Below are 20,108 nucleotides of genomic sequence, written 5' to 3'. Positions count from 1 at the left end.
AACTTCGTCAACCTCCGGCCATCTATGACCCCTAATCAATGGGATTTGCTCCAACGCTTTCTCAACTTCATTAAAAAATCTCTTCGGAAAATCCTGGCCGACAGGGTATCGGTGTCAACCACCCCGTCTAGAGTGATGCAGATTCCATCGTCGTAAACTCTCAACTAAAAGTTCAGCCTCTCAACTACTAACGGAACATTTTGTCAATACTCTGACCTACAAGCTTTTGAGGTGGCGCTCAATCTTCGATCGTTTTGTGTACGCCTCCAAACCTCAACGGCCCAGCGTCTCTACACATGTCTAAGGCTGCAAACTTACGCCCGCATTTTCTCGTTTAACGCCCCTTTTCTCCCTGGATGGCGTCTACAGGTATGCAATTTGAGAGTATAAGTCGGCTCAAATGATTTTGCGATAATCTTTATCAACCAGCTAGAGCTTCGGACTCCAACCACCGGGAACTGGACACACATTTCCATTAACCTTTTTCCTTTATTGCAGAAAATCCTCGTTGATATGCAGCCGCACGATTTAAAGCTTACAATGCTCGCACAGATAATTCCATACTATGTCGGCAATGTCCTGTGTGAGAGTTTTGTAGACCAGGACAGAGCATACTTCTGAGAACATGCGGCTCATATAAAGGCCGTCATGCTCTTCTCAAAATTTACGCACGCGATGAGAATTGTTGAAACCTGGCCTTCTCAGTCGTAAAACTTTTTCAAGGAAATATCGACAAGATGGGAATCTACAAGGGCCCGGTGACTTCGTTCAAGAAGATCACCAAGCTGGTCGTCGCGGCCGTTCTTTCCAATGGAAACAACATCCAAGACTATCGCCTCATGGATTCGGCAAAAGTCAATACCATTGACCGCTTCCACGATGGTGCCAGGTTCCCCAGAGGTATTGGTACGAACCAGAGCAGCTCTCCTGATGACTATAGGACCGTCTTCAACGCCTGGGAGGTGAACAGCGCCATGAAAGGTCTCGAGAGGGAGTACGGTGTCCAGCTCACTCAAGCTCCTTTCGATACCTATTGGAAGCAACAGTCCACCGTCGCCTTCCTCCCCGTCCCCGAAGGTGTTAGCCGCGTGGAGCGCAAGAACTACCGCGTTTACCTTACCGCCGGCGTCCAGGCCCGCGAGCGCGGCGGCCCGGACAGCCTGCTCTACTTCATCTCTGACCTCCTCTGGGCCGACAAGCACAAAGCCTTGCTCGTCTACAACACGACCACCGTCTTTACACTCGCGCAAGTCCGACAAGTACTATCCCTAGGCATCGTCATCTTCCCCCTTGTCAACCCAGACGGCAAGCTCTGGGACGAGCGCTGGAATAACTGTTGGGGCAACAACATCAACCCTACGTCCCGCCCCTCTGAGAACAGCATCGACGGCGTTGGCGTCAACATTGATCGCAATTTCAACTTCACCTGGGACTATCGCAAGATCTACAGCCAGCAGGCTCTCGATGTCGCCTCCGACAAGCCCGAGCACGAGCTCTTCCACGGCCCCGCACCCTTCTCCGAAGCCGAGTCGCGGAACATAGCGTGGGTCATTGACCAGTATCCATCCATCAAATGGTATCTCGACGTCCACACAAAGAATCGCCTTGTGAGCCACGCGTGGTCGGACACCCCGATTCAGACCACCAACCCCGAAATGAACTTCCGCAACCAGAGCTACGACGGCAAGCGCGGTGACGTGGGCACAAAGTACGGCGAGTACATGACCCCCAAAGACCACGACATCTACAAGGATATCTCGAACAATATGGCCGAGCAAATGGAGAAGGTCTCCGGCGAGCCTTTCTACAGTATCGACAAGCTCCGCAAGCAGGGACGGGTCTTTCAAGGCTCTTCTGGGACTGCTATCGACTGGGCGTACAGCAGACACGTCGTGAACGAGGCGGCCACCAAGATTATGAGTTTCAAGATGAAGTTTGGCATTTCGGAGGAGGAGGCGTCTGATATTGGGCAGAAGGGCGGCTGCCAATACTACCCGTCGCGCAAGATCTACAAAAGAGGTATTTCGGAGAGTGCTGTGGGATACATGACTTTCCTTCTCAATGTCGCCAAGTATGAGAGCATGAAGGGACCGTGGCCTTGAACTGAACAGCGTGGTCCACACAAAACAATCCGGGTCGTATATGGAACAGGAATCAACTACTTGTTACTTTTGCTTCATTCCGTGGCTCCTGGTTGATCATTTTGTCTATCCTAGTGCCTCTATGTAGCCTTCATGTCATTCATGTCATCTCTCTTACCTCAGCCGTTTCAACATAAGCCCTACCGATGGCTCATCCATGGCACTGTTAATGCCTTTCATGAGGGCGTCTGTCTAGCCGCTTTGACGGCCCGTCATATTTGCCCTGCCTTCTTGGGCAAGAACCGGGCTTTCACCCCAGTTAGCATCGCCATGAAGTAGTACTGTATTTCAGATTCAGGCGGCATGTGAACCTCCAAATCAAAGTGCTCCAGAAGCGCGGGTATCGTCTTGTAAACGACCAGCTCCGCGAGGTGTCGCCCGGGACACATCCTTCCGCCCCCTCCCCAAGTAAGATTAAACCGTTCCATAACCTTGAGGTGCCTCTCCGTGTCCAGCCAGCGGTCCGGATGATACTCTTCCGCGTCTGGGCCGAATATTAGAGGATTCCTGTGTAATGAAACAGGGTTGCAGCCGACGGTAGTCCCGGATGGAAAGGTCTTTCCGTGAACTGTAAGTCCTTCAGGGGGCACCGTGCGGGGCAGAGCCATCCCGAGCACAGGATACAAGCGTTGTGCCTCCTTGATGGCTGCTTGCGTATAGTCTAAACGGATGGCGTTATCATACACCTTGGGATCTTCCGTCGAGGAGCAAACTTCCTGAGAAATCCTTTTCTGCACCTCAGGGTGTGACCCGATCATGGACATGATGGACGTTAACGCGGAGCACATGGTCTCATGTCCGGCCCCGAAATTGGTGATTGCCATTCGACGGAGATACTGTTCCGTGAACTCTGGCTTGTCCTTGTGTAGTTGGATCAGATCCACGAGGAAGTCTTCTTTACGATCATTCTTCGAGACCGGCTTATTCGCCAGGGATGAGGTGACCCTCCGCGAGACCTGTCGGTAGACGCCAGTGAAGAATGGCTTGAAGTTCTTGGGCGTCTTGTACGTCACGCGCCAGAGGTTGGCAAACGTTCTCCCGAATGCTTTGGAAAACAGCTCCGCCTTCACGGCTAGAGGGAAGAGCCCAAAGACGGATTTGCGGCGCCAGCCGAGGTAGCCGTGGGTGCTGGATGAGTGGTCTGTGTGGTCGCGGAGGTAGTTTGGTGACCAGGTCAGGACGACCGCTGAGAGGGACTCGACGGCTATGATGTGCATCCATTCCTTGAGGTCTACTTCGGCGCCATTGAGGGAGTGTAGCGCGGCGATTACCCGAGCGAGTACTGCGTCGAGAGCGGGTTCGTGCCGTTTGAGGTATGCTGTTTGGTAGAGGGGTCCGATGAGACGCCGTTGTAAGCGGTATCGTTGCGTATTGCGTTCAGATAGCAAGTCTAGTGTGTCTGGGGACGTAAAGTTTGGAAAGGGTGTGAAGGTGATGTCTGGTCTTTGGAGGGCAGTCGATACTGTAGACTTGGTGTAAGCTGGGAGTAAAGCGAGATGAGGATCGTCGAAACGTACAATAGAAATCGGACTTTTCATAACCACTACCGGCTCCTATTAACGAGTAAGCACGAAATGAAACCTTCTTCACGAGGTACAGTCAACATACGATAAATGTGCTTGAATGCATCTACAGAATCGAACCAGACCTCATTTGGCCCAACTCTCACGGCCGGCCCGTACCGCTTATGAAGCGTCTTTCCCAGCGTGAGCATACGCCCATTGCGAACATGGTAAGCGTGCCACACATTCGAAATGGCAGCAAGCCTGGGCCCAGGTACGCGAGCCAAAGGGTGAAGAATCAGACGATAGCCAACGACAATGACAATGGTGAGAATGAGTGAGGATGACGTGAGTAGCACTACGTTACGGAGAAACGATACAACGCCGTAGACGCCGAGCAGCGGGCTGTATCCTCCGAGCGCCGGAGAAGGCATCGCAAGCCCGGCGCTTCGGACGGAAGCGCGCGAGAAGGGGGTGGACGGGGGGTGAGATGTAAGGTAAGGTAGGATGAGTGAGATAATACGGATAATGTGGGTGAATATGTGAGTGAGGCAGGGTGCGCGTGATGTGGCGGTTGAGGCTTTGCAGCAAGCGGCGCGCCGCAAAGCAGGGAAAAATTTCGCGGGGGGCGCTGGTGGGAGGAGCTGCGGCGCGCACAAGCCATTCGGACCGGCCCCACTGTCCGGAACGGGGAATCGAATAGGGGGCTGAGCCAATTGGCTTTCGGGCGTCGCCGCTGGGTTTCCCTTGTATTCTTTACGGATACACTCATGCCTACTACCTTACCCTCGCTTGTTTATCCGTAGTACTACTGTGTATTGCATCCTTACCTCAGCTACAACTTGAATGGCAAGGCAAGGCGGGAGGAGGGCTCCGCTAGAGGCTAGATTTCTTGATCTGCTTGGAAGGGGACCTGGGAAGCTTACGCTTGTGTGGCTGGGATCACATAGGGCTCTTATGCGCCGTGTCAGGGGCAGACCCCGCCGTTTCGCTGCTGGGGAAGTCTCATGGGCCATAGCTCGCTCGATGGACCGTCTGTGGGTTGCCTCCGGCTTTGGATGCCGAGCTTTCACGCTACGCAGGTCATGATGGAGTATCAGTACTCAGGTGATGTACTCCTTTTGAATATTGAAGTTGGTCTCTAGTGTTGCTATTCCCGTCGCTGGTTCCGTCGGTGTATGAAGTCCAAGTAAGCACTGCCCTTCTGCAGTCGTCGTATGTCCGGGGAGATAGGGGATTCAACAGATCATGAACAACCAAGTCACTGACTTACTCGAGCTGGCGGTTACAAGGCAAGTGACACTTCCAAGTTCCGATGACAGCTCCCTTTCCCGGTTCATCCTGGATCGACCAAGGTTACCGTTGCAATGAGATTCGCTCTCAGACCTCGTTCATCCGTCTGGAATTGATCATCGATCTGGTCTGCCACGTCAACTCGCTTCCAATACTCAAGTACTCCCGAGACCCTGGAAAGTTCAAAATAGCTTTATCCTTAGGATACCGTCATCCTAGAATGTTTCAAAGGTTTAGCCGAATTATAAGACGGATCATATTATCTCTCATCACGCCTTCGATCCTGGCTTGAAAGATTGGTGGAAGAACAAGTCTCTTGTATCATCGTGACCAAGTTGTTTTTTGTCGAAGGTGAAAGAAATTGCCAAACGGAAGCCAAATTCCGTAAAATGACACTTTGTTAGCAATGAAGAAGAAATTCGATGAAACCTCCTGAAGATCATTGGAATCACATGTAAGCATAGCCTCCGTCGGACATTATCTTTGGCACGCAAAATCTAGGTTGAAACGGCAAATCCCGCTACAGCGGAACAATAAGCTGAAAATCATCATCTAAAGAAAACCCGCAAACGGGGCAATTATTGGATGGAGAAACTTTAGTTGTCGATCTGAACATGGCTTCATATTCTCCGTAATGGTGTGATGCTCCAGAGACTGCCGTCAATTATGCTTCACCTGCATGAGGCTAAAGCTCTACAGAGATATCACCAAGGTACAAGCACCAATGATTGGCGTAAAAGGCGGACACTTGCAAACAGCTCCAACCCATGTCTCGTCAACTTGATCCCACATCTCGGTTGATCGACGCTTCTTGGTGAGCTTGAATCAAATTGATTGTGGTGTACGTCGCCCTGTTGGAGTAAATCGAGCTAACGGTTTCATCGACTCTGCAACTCCACTGAGGCATCTTACTACAACTGGATACAATGACTGGAGCACGTCAATCCCAATCGGGATGAGCCTTTCGAAAACCAGCTCAACTTTGTGACGAACATGTTCCCTTCCAAGAATAGGTGCACGCAGAATACGTACGGCAGGCTGAGAACATCAGGTTCTAAGGTGCGTACGCAAACCTAAAGCTGGACGACTGGCTGGTAGGGAGCTGAGAGTCCACGTCATCGAGGCAAGCTCCATTGTAAGGGAGCATAGGGGGGCGATGGCATCTTCCGTAGTTTCTAGCGCTTCTTTTCCCAGCCTGTCTCACTCCCTTTGATCTCGCTTTGAGTCACAAACACGCAGACGCTGGTTGCTTTTTTTTTTCTTCCCCAGCCTCAAGGGTCTGGTGCATGACAACTCCGAAAACTCCCTTTTGGGAAACTTCGGCCATCATCGTCCGATGTTTGTACAATATGCAAGCAATTTGGAGGATAAAGTCGCCAAAGAAGTGTCAATCGGTGTCAACGCAAGCAATTCCGTCGCCACATTCCTCAAAGCGGTCGACTAATCCGCCCCTGGCCCCGGGCCACCGGCGCAGCCCTTCGGGGCGCTACCCGGGATCCTAATTCGGGAAGTGGGCGGGCTTGCGTGTCCCAGCCCCAAGGGTTGTCTCGGGAGAGCTTTTTTGGCCTGTTTGTCCCTGCATAGGATTAGGGGGGCCAGAACAACTTGTCAGTGACAGGCGTTAACAGCGTCGAAACCAGACGTTTCGAAACAAACGGTCTCTCAAAGCCAATCGTTACCAAAATTTCAGACGCACTAGACCCGACGAACACCTCCTGTAGTCCCCCGTTGCTGGATACTACCAGGCCCCAAAGCGGCTTACTTGCTGTGTAAACCCTGGTGTCCCTTGTCGGGGCTTCATGGAGCCATCTCACTCAACTTGACACCGCCCTACCGCGGCTGGGCCAACGATGTACGAAGACGGAAAGCCGCGCAAGCAGACATGCCACAGCATACTATGTTCAGTCAAGCATTGGACCAGCTCCCCACAGGGACAATGGGGCTTTTCTCCGTGCTTTCTCGAAAGTCGATCATAGCGTCACGGAATATTCCCTGATGGGCCCAGCCCGCGATGGAGCCATTGGGGGATCGAATTGCGGAGCTGAGCCGCGTTGTCGTCAACTCCTCGACTCGAAGACGTGCTGAGCATGTCACTCGGGTGTAAGTCGAGCAACTCGAACTACACTAAGACCATCCCGTCATCGGTGTCAGTATAGTATTCGAAAGAAGATATAAACGCAACGGATATCCGACTAATCCAGACTACTTTTTCCTTCTCATCACCACACTCATCTCATCTTATCTCTTCTGCATCTTCTTTCTTTTCCTCAACAACCTCACTTGTTCTACCGCAAACCTCCTTCTTTCTTTTTCACCTCGAACTCCTCCCCTTTTTTTTCAACAACTTCACTTCATTCATTCGCCAGGATGCGTTCCAACCTCATTTTCGCCCTTGTTACCGCCATCGCGGCCATCAGCTCAGCGGCGCCGGCGCCCCAGGCTTCTGGTGCGCCCCCGTCCGGCACTGGGCTGGCCCCCCCGCCCCACGGCAGTGGAGCTCCCCCAAGCGGCACTCCTCCCCCGCGCCCCTCCGGCACCGGCCTGCCTCCTAGCGGTGCCCCACCTTCCGGCACTCCCCCGGCCCAGCAGCAGCGCCGCTTCCGTGGCATGATGAACCGTCGCCAGAACTCCGCCCTCCCCTCTGGACCTCCGCCCTCCGGCGCGCCTTCCGGCGCTCCCCCGAGCGGCACTCCCCCTCCTCGCCCTAGCGGCGTCGCTCAGCCCAGCGGTGGCGGCCACGGCGGCTTCGGTGCTCAGGAGGCCGGCGCTAAGCCTACTGGTGCTCCCCCGTCCGGTGCACCTCCCTCCGGCGTCCGCCCGAGCGGTCCTCCCCCCTCTGGAGTTCCTCCCTCCGGTGCTCCCCCCAGCGATGCACCTGCTCCTACCGGCAACGCCAAGCGTGCTGAGCCCTCCGGTGCTAAGCCGTCTGGACCTCCTCCTTCCGGCGTTCGCCCCAGCGGTCCTCCCCCGAGCGGCGCACCCCCCTCCGGCCTTCCTCCTTCGGGACCTCCTCCCAGCGGTGCCCCTGCTCCCACCGCTAACGCTCGCCGCGCCGAATCTGCTCCCGCAGGCCCCAAGCCCACTGGCCCTCCCCCATCTGGAGTGAAGCCATCTGGTCCTCCTCCTTCTGGCGCTCCTCCTTCGGGGGCTCCGCCTTCTGGAGCTCCCCCGTCTGGTGCTCCTGCTCCCACTGGCAACGCTCGCCGTGCTGAGTCTGCTCCCCCGGCTAAGCCCTCTGGCGAGTCTGGACCTCCCCCTTCAGGAGTTCGCCCCAGCGGCCCTCCTCCCTCTGGTGCTCCTCCTTCTGGTGCTCCCCCCAGCGGCGCTCCTAAGCCTACCAACGCCAAGCGTGCTGACGAGTCTGCTCCCGCCGGCCCCAAGCCTACCGGTCCCCCGCCTTCTGGAGTGAAGCCTTCCGGCCCCCCTCCTTCCGGCGCTCCTTCCGGCGCTCCTCCCTCTGGTGCCCCTCCCTCCGGTGCTCCCGCTCCTACCGGCAATGCTCGCCGCGCTGAGGATGCCGCTCCCACCGGCACCAAGCCCACTGGCGCTCCTCCTTCCGGTGCCCCCCCCTCCGGCGCTCCTTCTGGAACTCCTCCCCCTAGACCTTCTGGTGCTCAGGCCGAGGGTGCTGCTCCCTCCGGCACTCCTCCCCCTAAGCCCACTGGCACCCCTACCGGCCCTCCCCCTTCCGGCGCACCCTCCGCTCCCGCTCAGAAGCGTGCCGAGTCCGCTCCTCCCTCCAAGCCTTCCGGCACCCCTCCCTCCGGCGCTCCTCCCTCTGGCACCCCTCCTCCTCGTCCCAGCGGTGCTCAGGCTGAGGGTGCTGCTCCCAGCGGAACCCCCCCTCCCAAGCCTACCGGTACTCCCACCGGCCCTCCTCCTTCCGGAGCTCCTCCCGCTCCTACCCAGAGCGCTTAAATAGCTCTCTCGCTAGATAGTCACGAAGACGACCATCAACGGTAGACTTGAAGCCATTGGTTCAGCCCACACAGCAGCAGCGAATTTGATACCATCTTGAGTCTGGGTTTGTCTTACCAGGAGACATTGGGCCATGGCTACCAATCGTTGAAAGCAGAGACAGAGGAAAAGAAAAGGTGGATGTTGACACGAGACATGGGACAGTTGACGACGATGGCGGTGATCACTTGGCTAGTCATTTTTGCTTTGTAGATATTGGTTGAGATTTTTGTGGGCATTGTATCATAGCATTTCTTTGCGAAAACCTGAGAATAACAGCACTGTTACTCCGAATCGCTCCCACCCTTTGTGATTACGTTACTTGGCAATGTCGACTCAATTGGTGTTGAGTTGCACTGGACTTGTGTGGATACATCTTTAAACTGTTGCCTAATAGTTCCCGATTTTGTCATACACGTGGCTGGTAATCTTGGGTTACGGCGAGAACATGAAGTCTCAGCTCTACTCCATAGTTGAAAAAAGGAAAAGGTAGGAGGGTCGTATTGCCAGCCGTTGTACTAATGCATGCAGTCATCAAGGGGCCCCAGAATATCAAACTCTTCTCGTCTTGCATGATTGGTAGAAAGGTACGAATACATGATTTACAGGGGACCTGGCTGTCAGCTTGCATGCATACGCCAGGGGTAACAACCCAGATCACATAGCATCATTAGATCCTTTGATTCCTTCAGCATCATGGCTGGCGGCTGTCGCAGCCCAGCTGGGAATCTGGCTAGGGTATTTAGAGACACGATAACAAGCCCATGAGTCGATGGGCCAGGCAGCAGGCTAAGCCAAAACTCAAAATACTTTAAGATAGACGCTATCCTCGCAAAATGCGATAGGGAAGAGATTCCTTCGCGTTGTGGGCTTCACATCTTAATGATCCCTTAATGAATAAGCTTCCACGGCCCTAGCTCCCGCAAACGAATGGCCCTGACTCGGACGGTCGCGAAGTTTAATATCGACAATGATTTCTCAAGCCCCCCAGTCGACAGATGGCCCGCAAAAGGATGACTTAACCCGTCAAGGTGAGACAGTGCATCGAATCTCCCGCAAAACCATGCCCAAGGTCGTGGAATCTCAGCTGGATGGTTACAACATCTTACCGGTCAGAGAGGATACCCTTGACAGTGTGGGGGAGTCTCCCACATACTCAACTGTGAGATGGTGGTACTTGGAGATAGGATGTTGCTTTCTCGCCATTGCAAGTCTCGTCGCTCAAGCCATCGTTTTGTGGCAGTACGATGGCAAGTCGCAAGATTCATGGCCAAGCACGACCTTGACCCTCAACGGTCTGATCGCGATTTTGTCTACCGTCTGCCGCGCGACCTTCATGATCGCTGTAGGTGCCATTCTCAGCCAGGCGAAATGGAATCATTTCTCTGGCAAGAAGGATGGTTACCATAGGCTGGATGACTTTACGTTGATCGACGACGCCTCGAGAGGTTCATGGGGTAGCCTGCAGTTGATGTGGAGGTTTAAAGGAGCGTGAGTCTTTGATCTTGATGCCTAGCACCCAAACAATGTTAACATAGACCATAGACACATTACTTGCGTTGGAGCTGTATTGACGATGTTGTCACTCGCTTTGGGCTTCTTTTCTCAGCAATTGATCACCTTGCGGATAGACCAGGTTGAGAGCAACACGCAAGGCCAAGCAGGCACCGTTGCTAGGAGTCAATGGGCGAGCACGGTGTCAGGATACGCAAATTCTTGTAAGTCGCTGTCTGCTAGAGTTCGAGATACAGCCCTTCTGTTCATTCCATGTTCATGACACTTATGTTCTCACAGGGAGTCCCTTGTCACCCACAAAACTTGCCATGTACAACGGATTCATGTCTACAGAAGTCAACTTGCCGCAAGTAACCTGCCCAACTGGAAACTGCACTTGGCCCATCGTTCCGACCGTCGGTGTTTGTGGTTCCTGTGTCGACCTGACATCAGATATCAAGATCAACCGAAGCTCTTCTGCGAATTGCATTGTGACCGCGCCAGATGGTGCGCGCCTTCGTGGATACTGCGGCACAGGATCCGACTTTATGCCCGTATTCAACATCAGCACTGGCTCGAACCGTACCTTCGAATCCACGCATCCTCGAATGATCAAGGCGGACGCGCCCAACTTGATTGCTCAGTTTAGCGGTCTCGGTATTCCTGGCGGGATGCCAGCGACCACCCCTCTCGATGACTCCCGCGCAGCGGAGTGTGCTCTGTGGTATTGCCTTCAAGCGAGGAACATCAGTGTCGAGTCCGGAAAGCTCAAGGACGAGATTGTCGATACCTGGAGTGAGGTGACCGGAGGCTCGACTCCCGATGGGAGAAATGTCACATTCGCGAATATCCCGGCCAACTTCAATACCGAGGCTGGCAAGAGCTACGGAATGGGTCCATTTCAGATGTATGCTATGCAGGCATACGCAAAGACAAACATCATGGGAAACGTCAGCGCCGATGGGACTTTGGGGATTGTCTTCACCTCGGCGTCTCCCTTTGCGGACGGAATGCACGCCAGTTTCGGGGACGTCGGCGGCTGGATGGAGAGACTTACAAGAAGCTTGACCAACGACGTACGCCTTAACAGTAACGACACGACAGGCGAAGATGCTTTCAGAGGTACCGTGATGGCCACCCAAGTTGTTATTGTAGTGCGTTGGGCTTGGATCGTGTACTCTGTCGCCTTGGTCGCTGTATCGGCGATTTATCTCGTGGTTGAAGTTCTGCGAACGAAGAGGAAAGGGCTGCTGCCATGGAAGTCTGATGTACTTTTGCCAGTGTGCATGAACATGGATGATGAGATCAGGGAGAAAGCAGCTGGAGGCATAATTGAGCCTGGCGGTCTGAAGAGACTGGTTGGAGATGTTCCGGTTCAGCTGAAAGCTGACAGAACAGGCGTTATCAGGTTCGCGCAAGAGGTCAAGACCGATGGAACCCATTCGCCTTAAGAAACTGCGCATGAGTGATCTGTAAGGCAGATCTGATCCTGTTCTGAGCTCGGTTTGAGGACACGATTCAGGCATGTCAAGTACTAATTGAGGTATGGAATGCAATGATAATGACTATTCATGATGGAAATATGGGATGGAAGCTCCTACGAAGAGATGATTCTACAACGATCTAGCTAGCCGTACAGAAACCTCATCATGCCTTAGCATCTAGGACGTGCGATTCGTTCGCACTGGCCTTGCTATGCATGATCATCACTGAATCTTTGTCGCAGAACTCGATTACTCTCGTGGCCTTGGAACCGTCCTCGTTGAAGTCAAAGAACCAACTGAACTCCAGTTGGAGATTATCTGAGCCGTCTTTAAACTTGATATCCGAAGATGACGTGAGTGCAGCCTTTCGAGCTTCGGAGTCGACGACGAGGTTTGAAGTGGTGGTGGCCCCGACTACGAAGACGGCGATGTCCTTGGCGAATTGTGTTTCGTAGGCCGCGTTGTCTAGGATGAAATCGCCCGGTATGCCAAATGCTTTCGTCATGGAACGGGGGAGCAGTTGGCGCGTGCAGTCGGGGGTGACCTCGCGGTTGATGATTGAAGCGTCATTGTGCTTTTCGCCGTCTGTGTATGCCTCGAAGAAGGACTTGATCGTCGCCTCGACCTTTTGTCTGAATGCCATATTTGCGGAATTGGTACAGCGATTTGCGTGGATATGGAGGAATAAAAGTAAGCAAGAATTAATGGCGAGGGCATTCAAATGTTATTGATGTGCTGGCATCTTCTTATACGCATCCCTGGCAGGTGTTTCAATGATCTCACAGGATTCAGACTCCTTTCATCTCACGTCAGCCTATTAGTTCCAGAGCCATTGGCAGTCAACATACCCCGCGAGGTGGTGATTAGCGTACTAAATACGCCTCTTTCTACATTGGGCATTGGCCACTCGGCATTCCGTTTGAGGGCTGGACAAGATGCTCCCTCAAGGACTTTTGTCAACCAAAGGCCATACGGCATACCCGGTGGGATCGTTGGTCACCTGTCATCAAATCGCCTGCAATTACTGCCTATGAAGAGTTGATAGCATGTTTCTCAGTGGACGTGTTGTTCAATCCTCAAAGCACAGGGAAAACGCTGGGACTGCTTACTGTCCTTATTAAGCCATCTTTCCACACTAAGTCAAGTGTGACCTGGTGCATCACTTACAGGCATGATTAATAACCATATTCAACAGGATATTTGTCTATACACACGGCACATTGTCGTGGTGAATCTGACCAAATTTACTTCGGTCCAATAGGCTGTCTTCTGCGTCATCTTACTCCATTGGCCGATGATCCGATGCCGTAAATCAAGTTCAATGAGCTCTGCATAAGAAGACAATCCAGTGAATGTGTTTCCTTGTAGTCATTGGCCTAAGTGAACTGTGGTGGCTGTGGTGACGTACAGTACGAGAGCGTTGCCAAGTCCCTACAAACTCCAGAATAAGAGATTATGGCCCGTGGTGTTCAACAATACAGCGAAGGCTTTGATACGGGCCTTCCGTTCTCTGATCATTGGTTAGTGTAGCAGTGCAGTGTTTGCCGGCTTTACTGGTTTCGGGGATCAAACTGAACTAGACACATCATAGATGAGTGCGTAACTTCGGTGCCCGTGAGTCGTCCTGTTCCTGAACAGCAATATAATCAGGGCCATTCAGAGTCCACTCTCGTTGTTGGACCTGAGACTTTGCAGAGTTGACGAAGTGGAATTTTATGCTGCAGACAATGTCACTACCGTACTGGGCTCGTATTCCCAACTCAAGTTCTTATCGCGAACTTTAGAGTTACGTTATGTGGCTTTGTTATGTACATGTGAATGCAGCTACAAAACTTCGACGAAGGACTCAGGTTGCATCATCATGGTGTATCATCATGGCCTGCAAGTGTTAGAAGTGATTGACTTGAAATTGCAGTCCTCAGTGCTTGCAGTGAGATTTGCTACACCTACCTAAACTCTAGTAGTCGGCACGTGGGGTGCAGAATACCTCTCCAATCTACGACCATAGAAACTGGATATTCTACTTGCATTACCCACGGATGATTTAGGCTTATGCCGGTAGTTGAGCACTATGATGAGCGAAGGCAACAGCAATGATACCTATGTCCTGGCCACATACCTCGAATAGGCCGAGCATAGTAGGGTAAGCAAAATTTATGCATAGCTGCTTGCCACGGAGACCGCATAGAGTAAATGACAGTCGGGAATCTGCACCACACAAGGGAGAACGTTGTGTTTTATTTCTGATTTGGCAGAATGATCACTACTGTGATAACTTTCCAGGCAAAGGAGATCTCCGGCTATCCCCATGAGATAGCGTCGGACATCGGCCAAGACCGGTATTCTGTCTCTCGGAAGGGAACCGAAGTTCACTCGTTTCGGCTTCTCTGCCCTTGATCTGCCACATCTATAAAAAGGACACCCCGCGTCTCAAGAAACCAGAGAAGTACAGGTCCAGTGTCCTTGAGAGCGCAAGAATTTTTGTTCGAGCCTCTTCCAGCCTATTGGCTGGTGCGTCTTATCAGCGATGTTCGGAGCTGGAAGCCGATGGTGGGTCCTGGCTACAAGCGGATCGGATGGCTGCCGAAAGGCGAATGTTGTGATTAAGACTGTCTTGCCGCCTCTGTGCCATGTTACGCCGCGGATCTTTCTTTCTGACAAGCCAACTGCTCCAAATACTTCATTCAGTCTACAGTTACTTTGGGACACTGTACAAATAATACAGCATTTTGTTGAACATTCTTGGCAAGATTATCGCATCATCCTCCAGATCGCAATCGTATACTCCTTTGCTGCATCAAGTGGCATACATACATGACTTGCAGTAACCGGGCAATCACACCGCATAGTAAAATGTCGAGTAGCAGCTACCGGGGCTCGTTATCGCCGACCCCAGACCCCTCATCCAAGGCAAGTTCGGCTCTTATCAGCCCCACACTCTCAATTGCCGCAGCGACCTCCGTCACATGAAGACTTTGCAAACTTACCGGTGAACGGAACGGGCAGCAGTCTCACAAGGCCAAGGTGTCAGAAGCCTCTTCTTCGAGCCGGAAGAGGAAAAGACGCATCAAAGACGAGGTCGAGGAAGAAGGCGCGATGCCTCAGCAAGCTGCCGCCAAAGCACGGTCCGCGAACGCGTCAGTCACCACCACCCTCAATTCGCCCGCCCTTCACTCACTCACCCCACCAAACTCCACTGCTGTGACGTGTTTGCCATGCTGACTGCCGCATCAGATGCAACACATGCCGGAGGCGCAAGGTCAAGTGTTCGGGAGAGCAGCCTTGCAGGAATTGTGCACGAAACAATCTAGACTGTGAATTCGGTGATGGGAGAAAGAGATATTCAGAGGCGTGAGTCTACTCCGAGGTCGGACTTCTCCAACTTGCTAAGTCGGTGAACAGATACGTCTCAGAATTGAGAGCCACGTTGACCCGATATGAGGACCAGATAAAGGGTGAGTTATCACGGCCGATCACTTGCAGACAACTGCAGGCAATTGCTTGCGTTGGGAACATTACGGACTAACATCAAGCAGAACTCGCCAAACAACCACGAGCACAACCTTCGCCACCCGCAAGGGGGGTCTCAACAGGGGTATCAAACCCAAGTCCACCAGGCATTGCGCCATTTGAGCCTACCGGTGAAGTACCGCCTCCAAGCTATGGTGCGTATATCTCAGCCTGCAATTGGGTTCTAGACAACAACTAAAGCGGAAGACACAGCATCCATAGAACGTGCCCCTGGCCCGCTCTTCGAGCAACGGTTGCGGAGTCTCTTCCACGAGAACAATGGCAAAGACCCAGACTCTCCGGAGAAGGATGCTCCGGAACACCTGGAGAACGAGGATCCACGCGATCTGCCGTTTACCCCTGAATGGACTTCAACAAATGAGTTGATCAAGGGCATTCCTCATCAAGCTTTCCCCAAAGAGGCTGAGTCTAATCGACTCCTGAACCTCTTCAACTCTTACATGGGAGTCACACAACACTTCCTAGATCAGCGGACATTCACAGACAACATGACACTACTTTTCAACAGCCAAGCATCTCGAGCTCGACAGATGGACACCCCATGGTTCACACTGTACCTTCTAGTCATGGCCATGGGCAAGTTGATGGAGGAGGATCCGCGTGAAGTTCGAGGACCCCCGGGAGCGTTCTGGTTTGCTGAAGCCATGAGGAGGCTACCGCCACTTCACAGCATCAGGGAGTACGGCATTGTTGGGCTTGAGATCCTGTGTCTGGCGACAACATATCTGCAGTGGAACGACCGGAAGAATGATGCATACTTTTTCGTAAGTCCAGGCTCTTTCATGCTAGTCTAGATGGAAGGCTAACAAGCCGCAGGTGGGAACAACAGTACGGCTTGCCCTGACTCTGGGATGCAACTTGCCATTTTCAGAGCAGAAATGCCTGCCGTCAGAGAGAGCACACAGAATGCGAGTGTGGTGGACTGTCTACATGCTGGATCAGTAAGTCAACCTCTGTTACCCATCAGGATTTCTAAGCTAATCATCTATGCCCAAATAGGCGTATATCGGCAGGCCTCGGGCGTCCAGCTTCCGTTGATGATAGGCACCTTTCGTTCGATCTTCCTGGTCCCTCTCCAGGGTTCGACTCTCCAGAGCCTCTCAATGTCAACGTCAAGATTGCCCGGACAACTGGAGAGATCATGTCCTGTAAGTGGACTTTACGCCATGTCTACTTTGATAGCCACTTGTGTGATCGGCAGCTGACCAACGTGGGCAATAGCATTATACAGTCGAGGCGCACTATCGCAAGCCGATCTTGTCAGGAAGATGAGAAACTTGCTTCAATCACTACACGACATTGGCGGATCTATCCCGGCAGATCTTGCCATAGACTTCAGCAACAAGCAGTTTGAGGTCACTAGAGCTGGGGCATCACTGTATCTGAGGTTATTCCAGGTAAGCACCAACTGCCGGGTCTTGCTGGGCAACTCTTTGGGCTTTGTCGAGATGAATGGGCACTAATACGACTCAAATTAGTCCATTATTCTCTGCATCAGGCCAATTCTGCTCCAAAAGGTCAAAGACAAGGTTCAAAAAACACAGAAGCAAGCCGTGACCTCGGCAATTTCCCAGCTGTGCCTTCTTTGCAACGAGTCAGCTTTGAGAATTATCCGCATCCTCATGGCTATGCAAAGGCAAGAAGAAATTGGTAAGGGCTTATTTTCTCCACCGGTGACAAATCCGAAGAATGAATCACTAACATGGTAAAGCGCCCTTCGCATTCTTCGATCTGGATGCTGCCTTCTCTGCCGCCTTCGTCCTAATCATGCGCGGCTTCGCACACAAGCAGGACAGCCAGAAGCCGCCACCGCAGGAACTCTTCCAGGCTATCGATTTCCTGGAATACCTGTCTTCTGCCGGAAATCAGGCGGCAGCGCAACGCCTCAAGGATGTTCGGCAGTTCTCTGCACACGTGTGGGCCAATGTGGTAGCGTTCGATAAGGACCATGACGTGCAGATGGGAGAATCCGGGGCGTCCCATGGGGTACCCCAAGTGGGGAACACACCCGGGTCCGGACTACCGGAGCAGTCGGGACCTTCACCGGCCCAGATGCCCTTGACTACGCCGACACCCAGCTCCTCGGTGCCATCCTGGGAGGGAGAAATGTTTGGAGGACCTGCAGATACTTACGGATCAGACACGCTGTTCGGTCTGAACTTGGATGAGAATTTGGAACAAGCCTTTGGGCTAGAGGCGGCAGAGGGTATCTACAATAGTTTCAACGACCCTACTCTCCCCTTAACGGGAGTTGACCAGCTGGATTGGGCTGAGCTGGAGAAAATGATGGCACCAGGAGGGTACGGTTCATAGTCACTACAAATAATGTCAAATGGAATCGAAACATCATCAATCAACGCAAATACCTCGGGAATTCTCGCTCGTCAGTGACGTATGAATTGCCTCTGCATTGACAGTGTCCGAAGTGTAACTTTCTCCATTCGACCGTGGTGGACGATCTGGGCGAGTGGGGCCAATCGGATGACGGCCGCCTCCGGTTCGGGTACCGAGCCGAGAATCTTCGCCAAATTCCGCAATGATTCAGAACACCATCGGAATAGAGCCGAGCTTCCAATGATGCGCTATTAACCGTGAGAAGAGTACTTAATATCTGGCGATAGCCTCTTCGATACCATGAGTGATTGTAGAGCCGTATTGTTAGTTGAGCATCGAACGCTGAATAGAACTGTGTTCAAATATCCACATAGAAATTCCGCAATGGTTCAATCAACACTAGACAGCGTCGCCATCCTTGGCGCCGGCAATGAAGCCTCTCGCCGGATTCTCACCAAAGAGGCCGTCAATTTTCTCGCAATTCTGCACCGCAGTTTCGAGCCGACTCGTCAACATCTTCTCAAGCTCCGCCAACAACGACAAATCGACACAGACAACGGACATTTGCCAGATTTCCTCCCTGAGACTAAGCACGTTCGCGATGACAAGAACTGGAGGGGCGCTCAGCCAGCGCCTGGTTTGGTAGATCGACGAGTTGAAATCACCGGACCCACGGATAGGAAAATGGTCGTCAACGCGCTCAACTCTGATGTTTGGGCCTACATGGCCGATTTTGAAGGTGAGATGAGAAGCCCCTGAAATCGTCAGTTGTAAATCGACTTACACCGAGTATCTAGACTCAAATGGTCCTACATGGGACAACATGATTCAAGGCCAGGCCAATCTCTACGACGCCATCCGCCGGCAGGTCGACTTCAAGCTCGGCGAAAAGGAGTACAAGCTCAGAACTGATCGCACTCTCCCGACATTAATCGCACGCACGCGCGGATGGCACTTGGACGAGAAGCATTTCACCGTCGACGGACAGCCCATGTCCGGCGCCCTCTTTGATTTCGGACTGTACTTTTTCCACAACGCCAAGGAGTTGATTTCCCGCGGCGCTGGCCCCTATTTCTACTTGCCCAAAATGGAGTCGCATCTCGAGGCGAGGTTATGGAATGACGTGTTCAACATGTCGCAAGATTACATTGGTATCTCGCGAGGTACCATCCGCGCTACCGTGTTGATCGAGACCATTAGCGCTGTTTTCGAAATGGACGAGGTTTGTATCGCTCGCTAGTATAAGCGCAATGTCCCTCACTAACACGCTTCAAAGATCATCTACGAGCTCAGAGATCACAGCTCGGGCCTCAACTGCGGTAGATGGGACTACATCTTCACCTTTGTCAAGCGCTTCCGCAACCGCCCCGGCTTCGTCCTCCCCGACCGCTCCGACGTCAGCATGACCGTCCCTTTCATGGACGCCTACGTCAAGCTCCTCATCAGCACATGCCACGCCCGCGGCGTCCACGCAATGGGCGGCATGGCGGCTCTCATCCCGCGCAAGGACGACCCGGCCGCGAACGCCAAGGCGATGGACAGCGTGCGCGCCGACAAGCTGCGCGAGGTCAAGGCCGGACACGACGGTACGTGGGTTGCGCACCCGGCGCTGGCGTCGATTGCGTCGGAGATTTTCAACGAGCATATGCCTACCGCGAACCAGATCTTCAAGAGGCCCGAGGCGAAGGTTACGCGCGACGATTTGATCAACTCTGTTGTTCCTGGAAAAATTACCGACGAGGGCGTGAGGAAGAATTTGCATATTACTCTGGCGTACATGGAGGGTTGGCTTCGCGGTGTGGGCTGCAGTGCCATCAACTATCTCATGGTACATTTGCACTGGTGCTTCCGGCTCCTGTTGGGACATAACTAACCAGACTTACAGGAGGATGCCGCAACTGCCGAGGTGTCGCGCTCACAACTGTGGTACTGGGTGCACCACGGCATCAGCACCGCCGAAGGCACAAAACTCGATAAGACAACAATGCTCAACGTCCTCGACGAGGTTACAAAGGAACTGCTCAAGTCTGCGCCGGCGAACAACAAGTTCGAGCTGGCGGCGAAGTATCTGCGGCCGCAAGTTACGGGCGAGGACTACGCCGACTTCCTTACAACGTGAGTCACGCCTGTTTTTGTATGAATGCCGTGCAACGCTAACAGCTTCACTTCTAGACTACTTTATGATGAGATTACTTCCGTTGGGCCGTCATGGAAACTCTAGATCTTTAGCCAGCGATACTTTTTGTAAGATTAATGAACCCGGTTGAATGGCGTTGCTCCCTACAATGTATGTTGCGAATGGCTAGCATATGAGTTTCGGAGCACTTATGAGCAAAATCAAAGGCTGCTACAGCCTCTTCTCGCAAATTCAA

At 52.8% G+C, this 20,108-nt stretch overlaps 7 protein-coding genes across 7 annotated transcripts; 5 read left to right on the top strand and 2 right to left on the bottom strand.

Annotated features, from left to right (window-relative positions):
* The first annotated feature begins 479 nt into the window (after nt 1-479).
* BDZ83DRAFT_359684 (carboxypeptidase A) lies at nt 480-2,228 on the top strand. Its single transcript, XM_060502569.1, has one exon. The coding sequence runs from the start codon at nt 738-740 to the stop codon at nt 2,100-2,102; it is 1,365 nt and encodes a 454-aa protein (XP_060364207.1). The 5' UTR covers nt 480-737; the 3' UTR covers nt 2,103-2,228.
* A 125-nt stretch (nt 2,229-2,353) lies between these two features.
* Nucleotides 2,354-4,077, bottom strand: BDZ83DRAFT_579177 (cytochrome P450; the record flags this gene model as incomplete). The annotated part of the gene is made up of 3 exons (XM_060505212.1): nt 2,354-3,603; nt 3,659-3,694; nt 3,750-4,077. The coding sequence occupies 3 exons, from the start codon at nt 4,075-4,077 to the stop codon at nt 2,354-2,356; spliced, it is 1,614 nt and encodes a 537-aa protein (XP_060364206.1).
* A 2,870-nt stretch (nt 4,078-6,947) lies between these two features.
* On the top strand, nt 6,948-8,854 carry BDZ83DRAFT_652393 (uncharacterized protein; the record flags this gene model as incomplete). Its single annotated transcript, XM_060510521.1, has 2 exons — nt 6,948-7,036; nt 7,303-8,854. The coding sequence occupies 2 exons, from the start codon at nt 6,948-6,950 to the stop codon at nt 8,852-8,854; spliced, it is 1,641 nt and encodes a 546-aa protein (XP_060364205.1).
* A 1,102-nt stretch (nt 8,855-9,956) lies between these two features.
* On the top strand, nt 9,957-11,838 carry BDZ83DRAFT_752809 (uncharacterized protein; the record flags this gene model as incomplete). Its single annotated transcript, XM_060514257.1, has 3 exons — nt 9,957-10,384; nt 10,439-10,611; nt 10,688-11,838. 3 exons carry the CDS (start codon nt 9,957-9,959, stop codon nt 11,836-11,838), a joined length of 1,752 nt encoding a protein of 583 aa, XP_060364204.1.
* Nucleotides 11,839-11,936: 98 nt separating this feature from the next.
* On the bottom strand, nt 11,937-12,857 carry BDZ83DRAFT_359636 (uncharacterized protein). The gene is made up of 2 exons (XM_060502568.1): nt 12,744-12,857; nt 11,937-12,667 (listed from the first exon to the last, which is right to left on the bottom strand). Exon 2 carries the CDS (start codon nt 12,512-12,514, stop codon nt 12,035-12,037), a length of 480 nt encoding a protein of 159 aa, XP_060364203.1. The 5' UTR covers nt 12,515-12,667; nt 12,744-12,857; the 3' UTR covers nt 11,937-12,034.
* A 1,493-nt stretch (nt 12,858-14,350) lies between these two features.
* On the top strand, nt 14,351-17,762 carry BDZ83DRAFT_623746 (uncharacterized protein). The gene is made up of 11 exons (XM_060508393.1): nt 14,351-14,781; nt 14,878-15,008; nt 15,106-15,222; nt 15,274-15,326; nt 15,408-15,536; nt 15,595-16,166; nt 16,219-16,343; nt 16,402-16,550; nt 16,624-16,799; nt 16,881-17,052; nt 17,114-17,762. The coding sequence occupies exons 1-11, from the start codon at nt 14,686-14,688 to the stop codon at nt 17,713-17,715; spliced, it is 2,322 nt and encodes a 773-aa protein (XP_060364202.1). The 5' UTR covers nt 14,351-14,685; the 3' UTR covers nt 17,716-17,762.
* Nucleotides 17,763-18,120: 358 nt separating this feature from the next.
* BDZ83DRAFT_579169 (malate synthase A) lies at nt 18,121-19,957 on the top strand (the record flags this gene model as incomplete). Its single annotated transcript, XM_060505211.1, has 5 exons — nt 18,121-18,475; nt 18,534-18,958; nt 19,013-19,564; nt 19,622-19,851; nt 19,909-19,957. The coding sequence occupies 5 exons, from the start codon at nt 18,121-18,123 to the stop codon at nt 19,955-19,957; spliced, it is 1,611 nt and encodes a 536-aa protein (XP_060364201.1).
* Nucleotides 19,958-20,108: the final 151 nt, after the last annotated feature.

This window comes from Colletotrichum acutatum (genome assembly GCF_030867785.1).
Source record: "Colletotrichum acutatum strain CBS 112980 chromosome Unknown BDZ83scaffold_55, whole genome shotgun sequence".
In the NCBI taxonomy this organism is placed as follows: domain Eukaryota; kingdom Fungi; phylum Ascomycota; class Sordariomycetes; order Glomerellales; family Glomerellaceae; genus Colletotrichum; species Colletotrichum acutatum.
The sequence above is the reverse complement of the archived record's forward strand: the minus strand, read 5'-3'. Positions and strand labels throughout refer to the sequence as shown.

Bases quoted from the DNA above. Each gene is read 5' to 3' on its own strand.
- BDZ83DRAFT_623746 (XM_060508393.1), top strand. From the start codon at position 14,686: ATGACTTGCAGTAACCGGGCAATCACACCGCATAGTAAAATGTCGAGT. The intron at 15,327-15,407 runs GTGAGTTATCAC...AACATCAAGCAG, and splicing joins ATATGAGGACCAGATAAAGG to AACTCGCCAAACAACCACGA. The intron at 16,551-16,623 runs GTAAGTGGACTT...CGTGGGCAATAG, and splicing joins AACTGGAGAGATCATGTCCT to CATTATACAGTCGAGGCGCA.
- BDZ83DRAFT_359636 (XM_060502568.1), bottom strand. From the start codon at position 12,514: ATGGCATTCAGACAAAAGGTCGAGGCGACGATCAAGTCCTTCTTCGAG.
- BDZ83DRAFT_359684 (XM_060502569.1), top strand. From the start codon at position 738: ATGGGAATCTACAAGGGCCCGGTGACTTCGTTCAAGAAGATCACCAAG.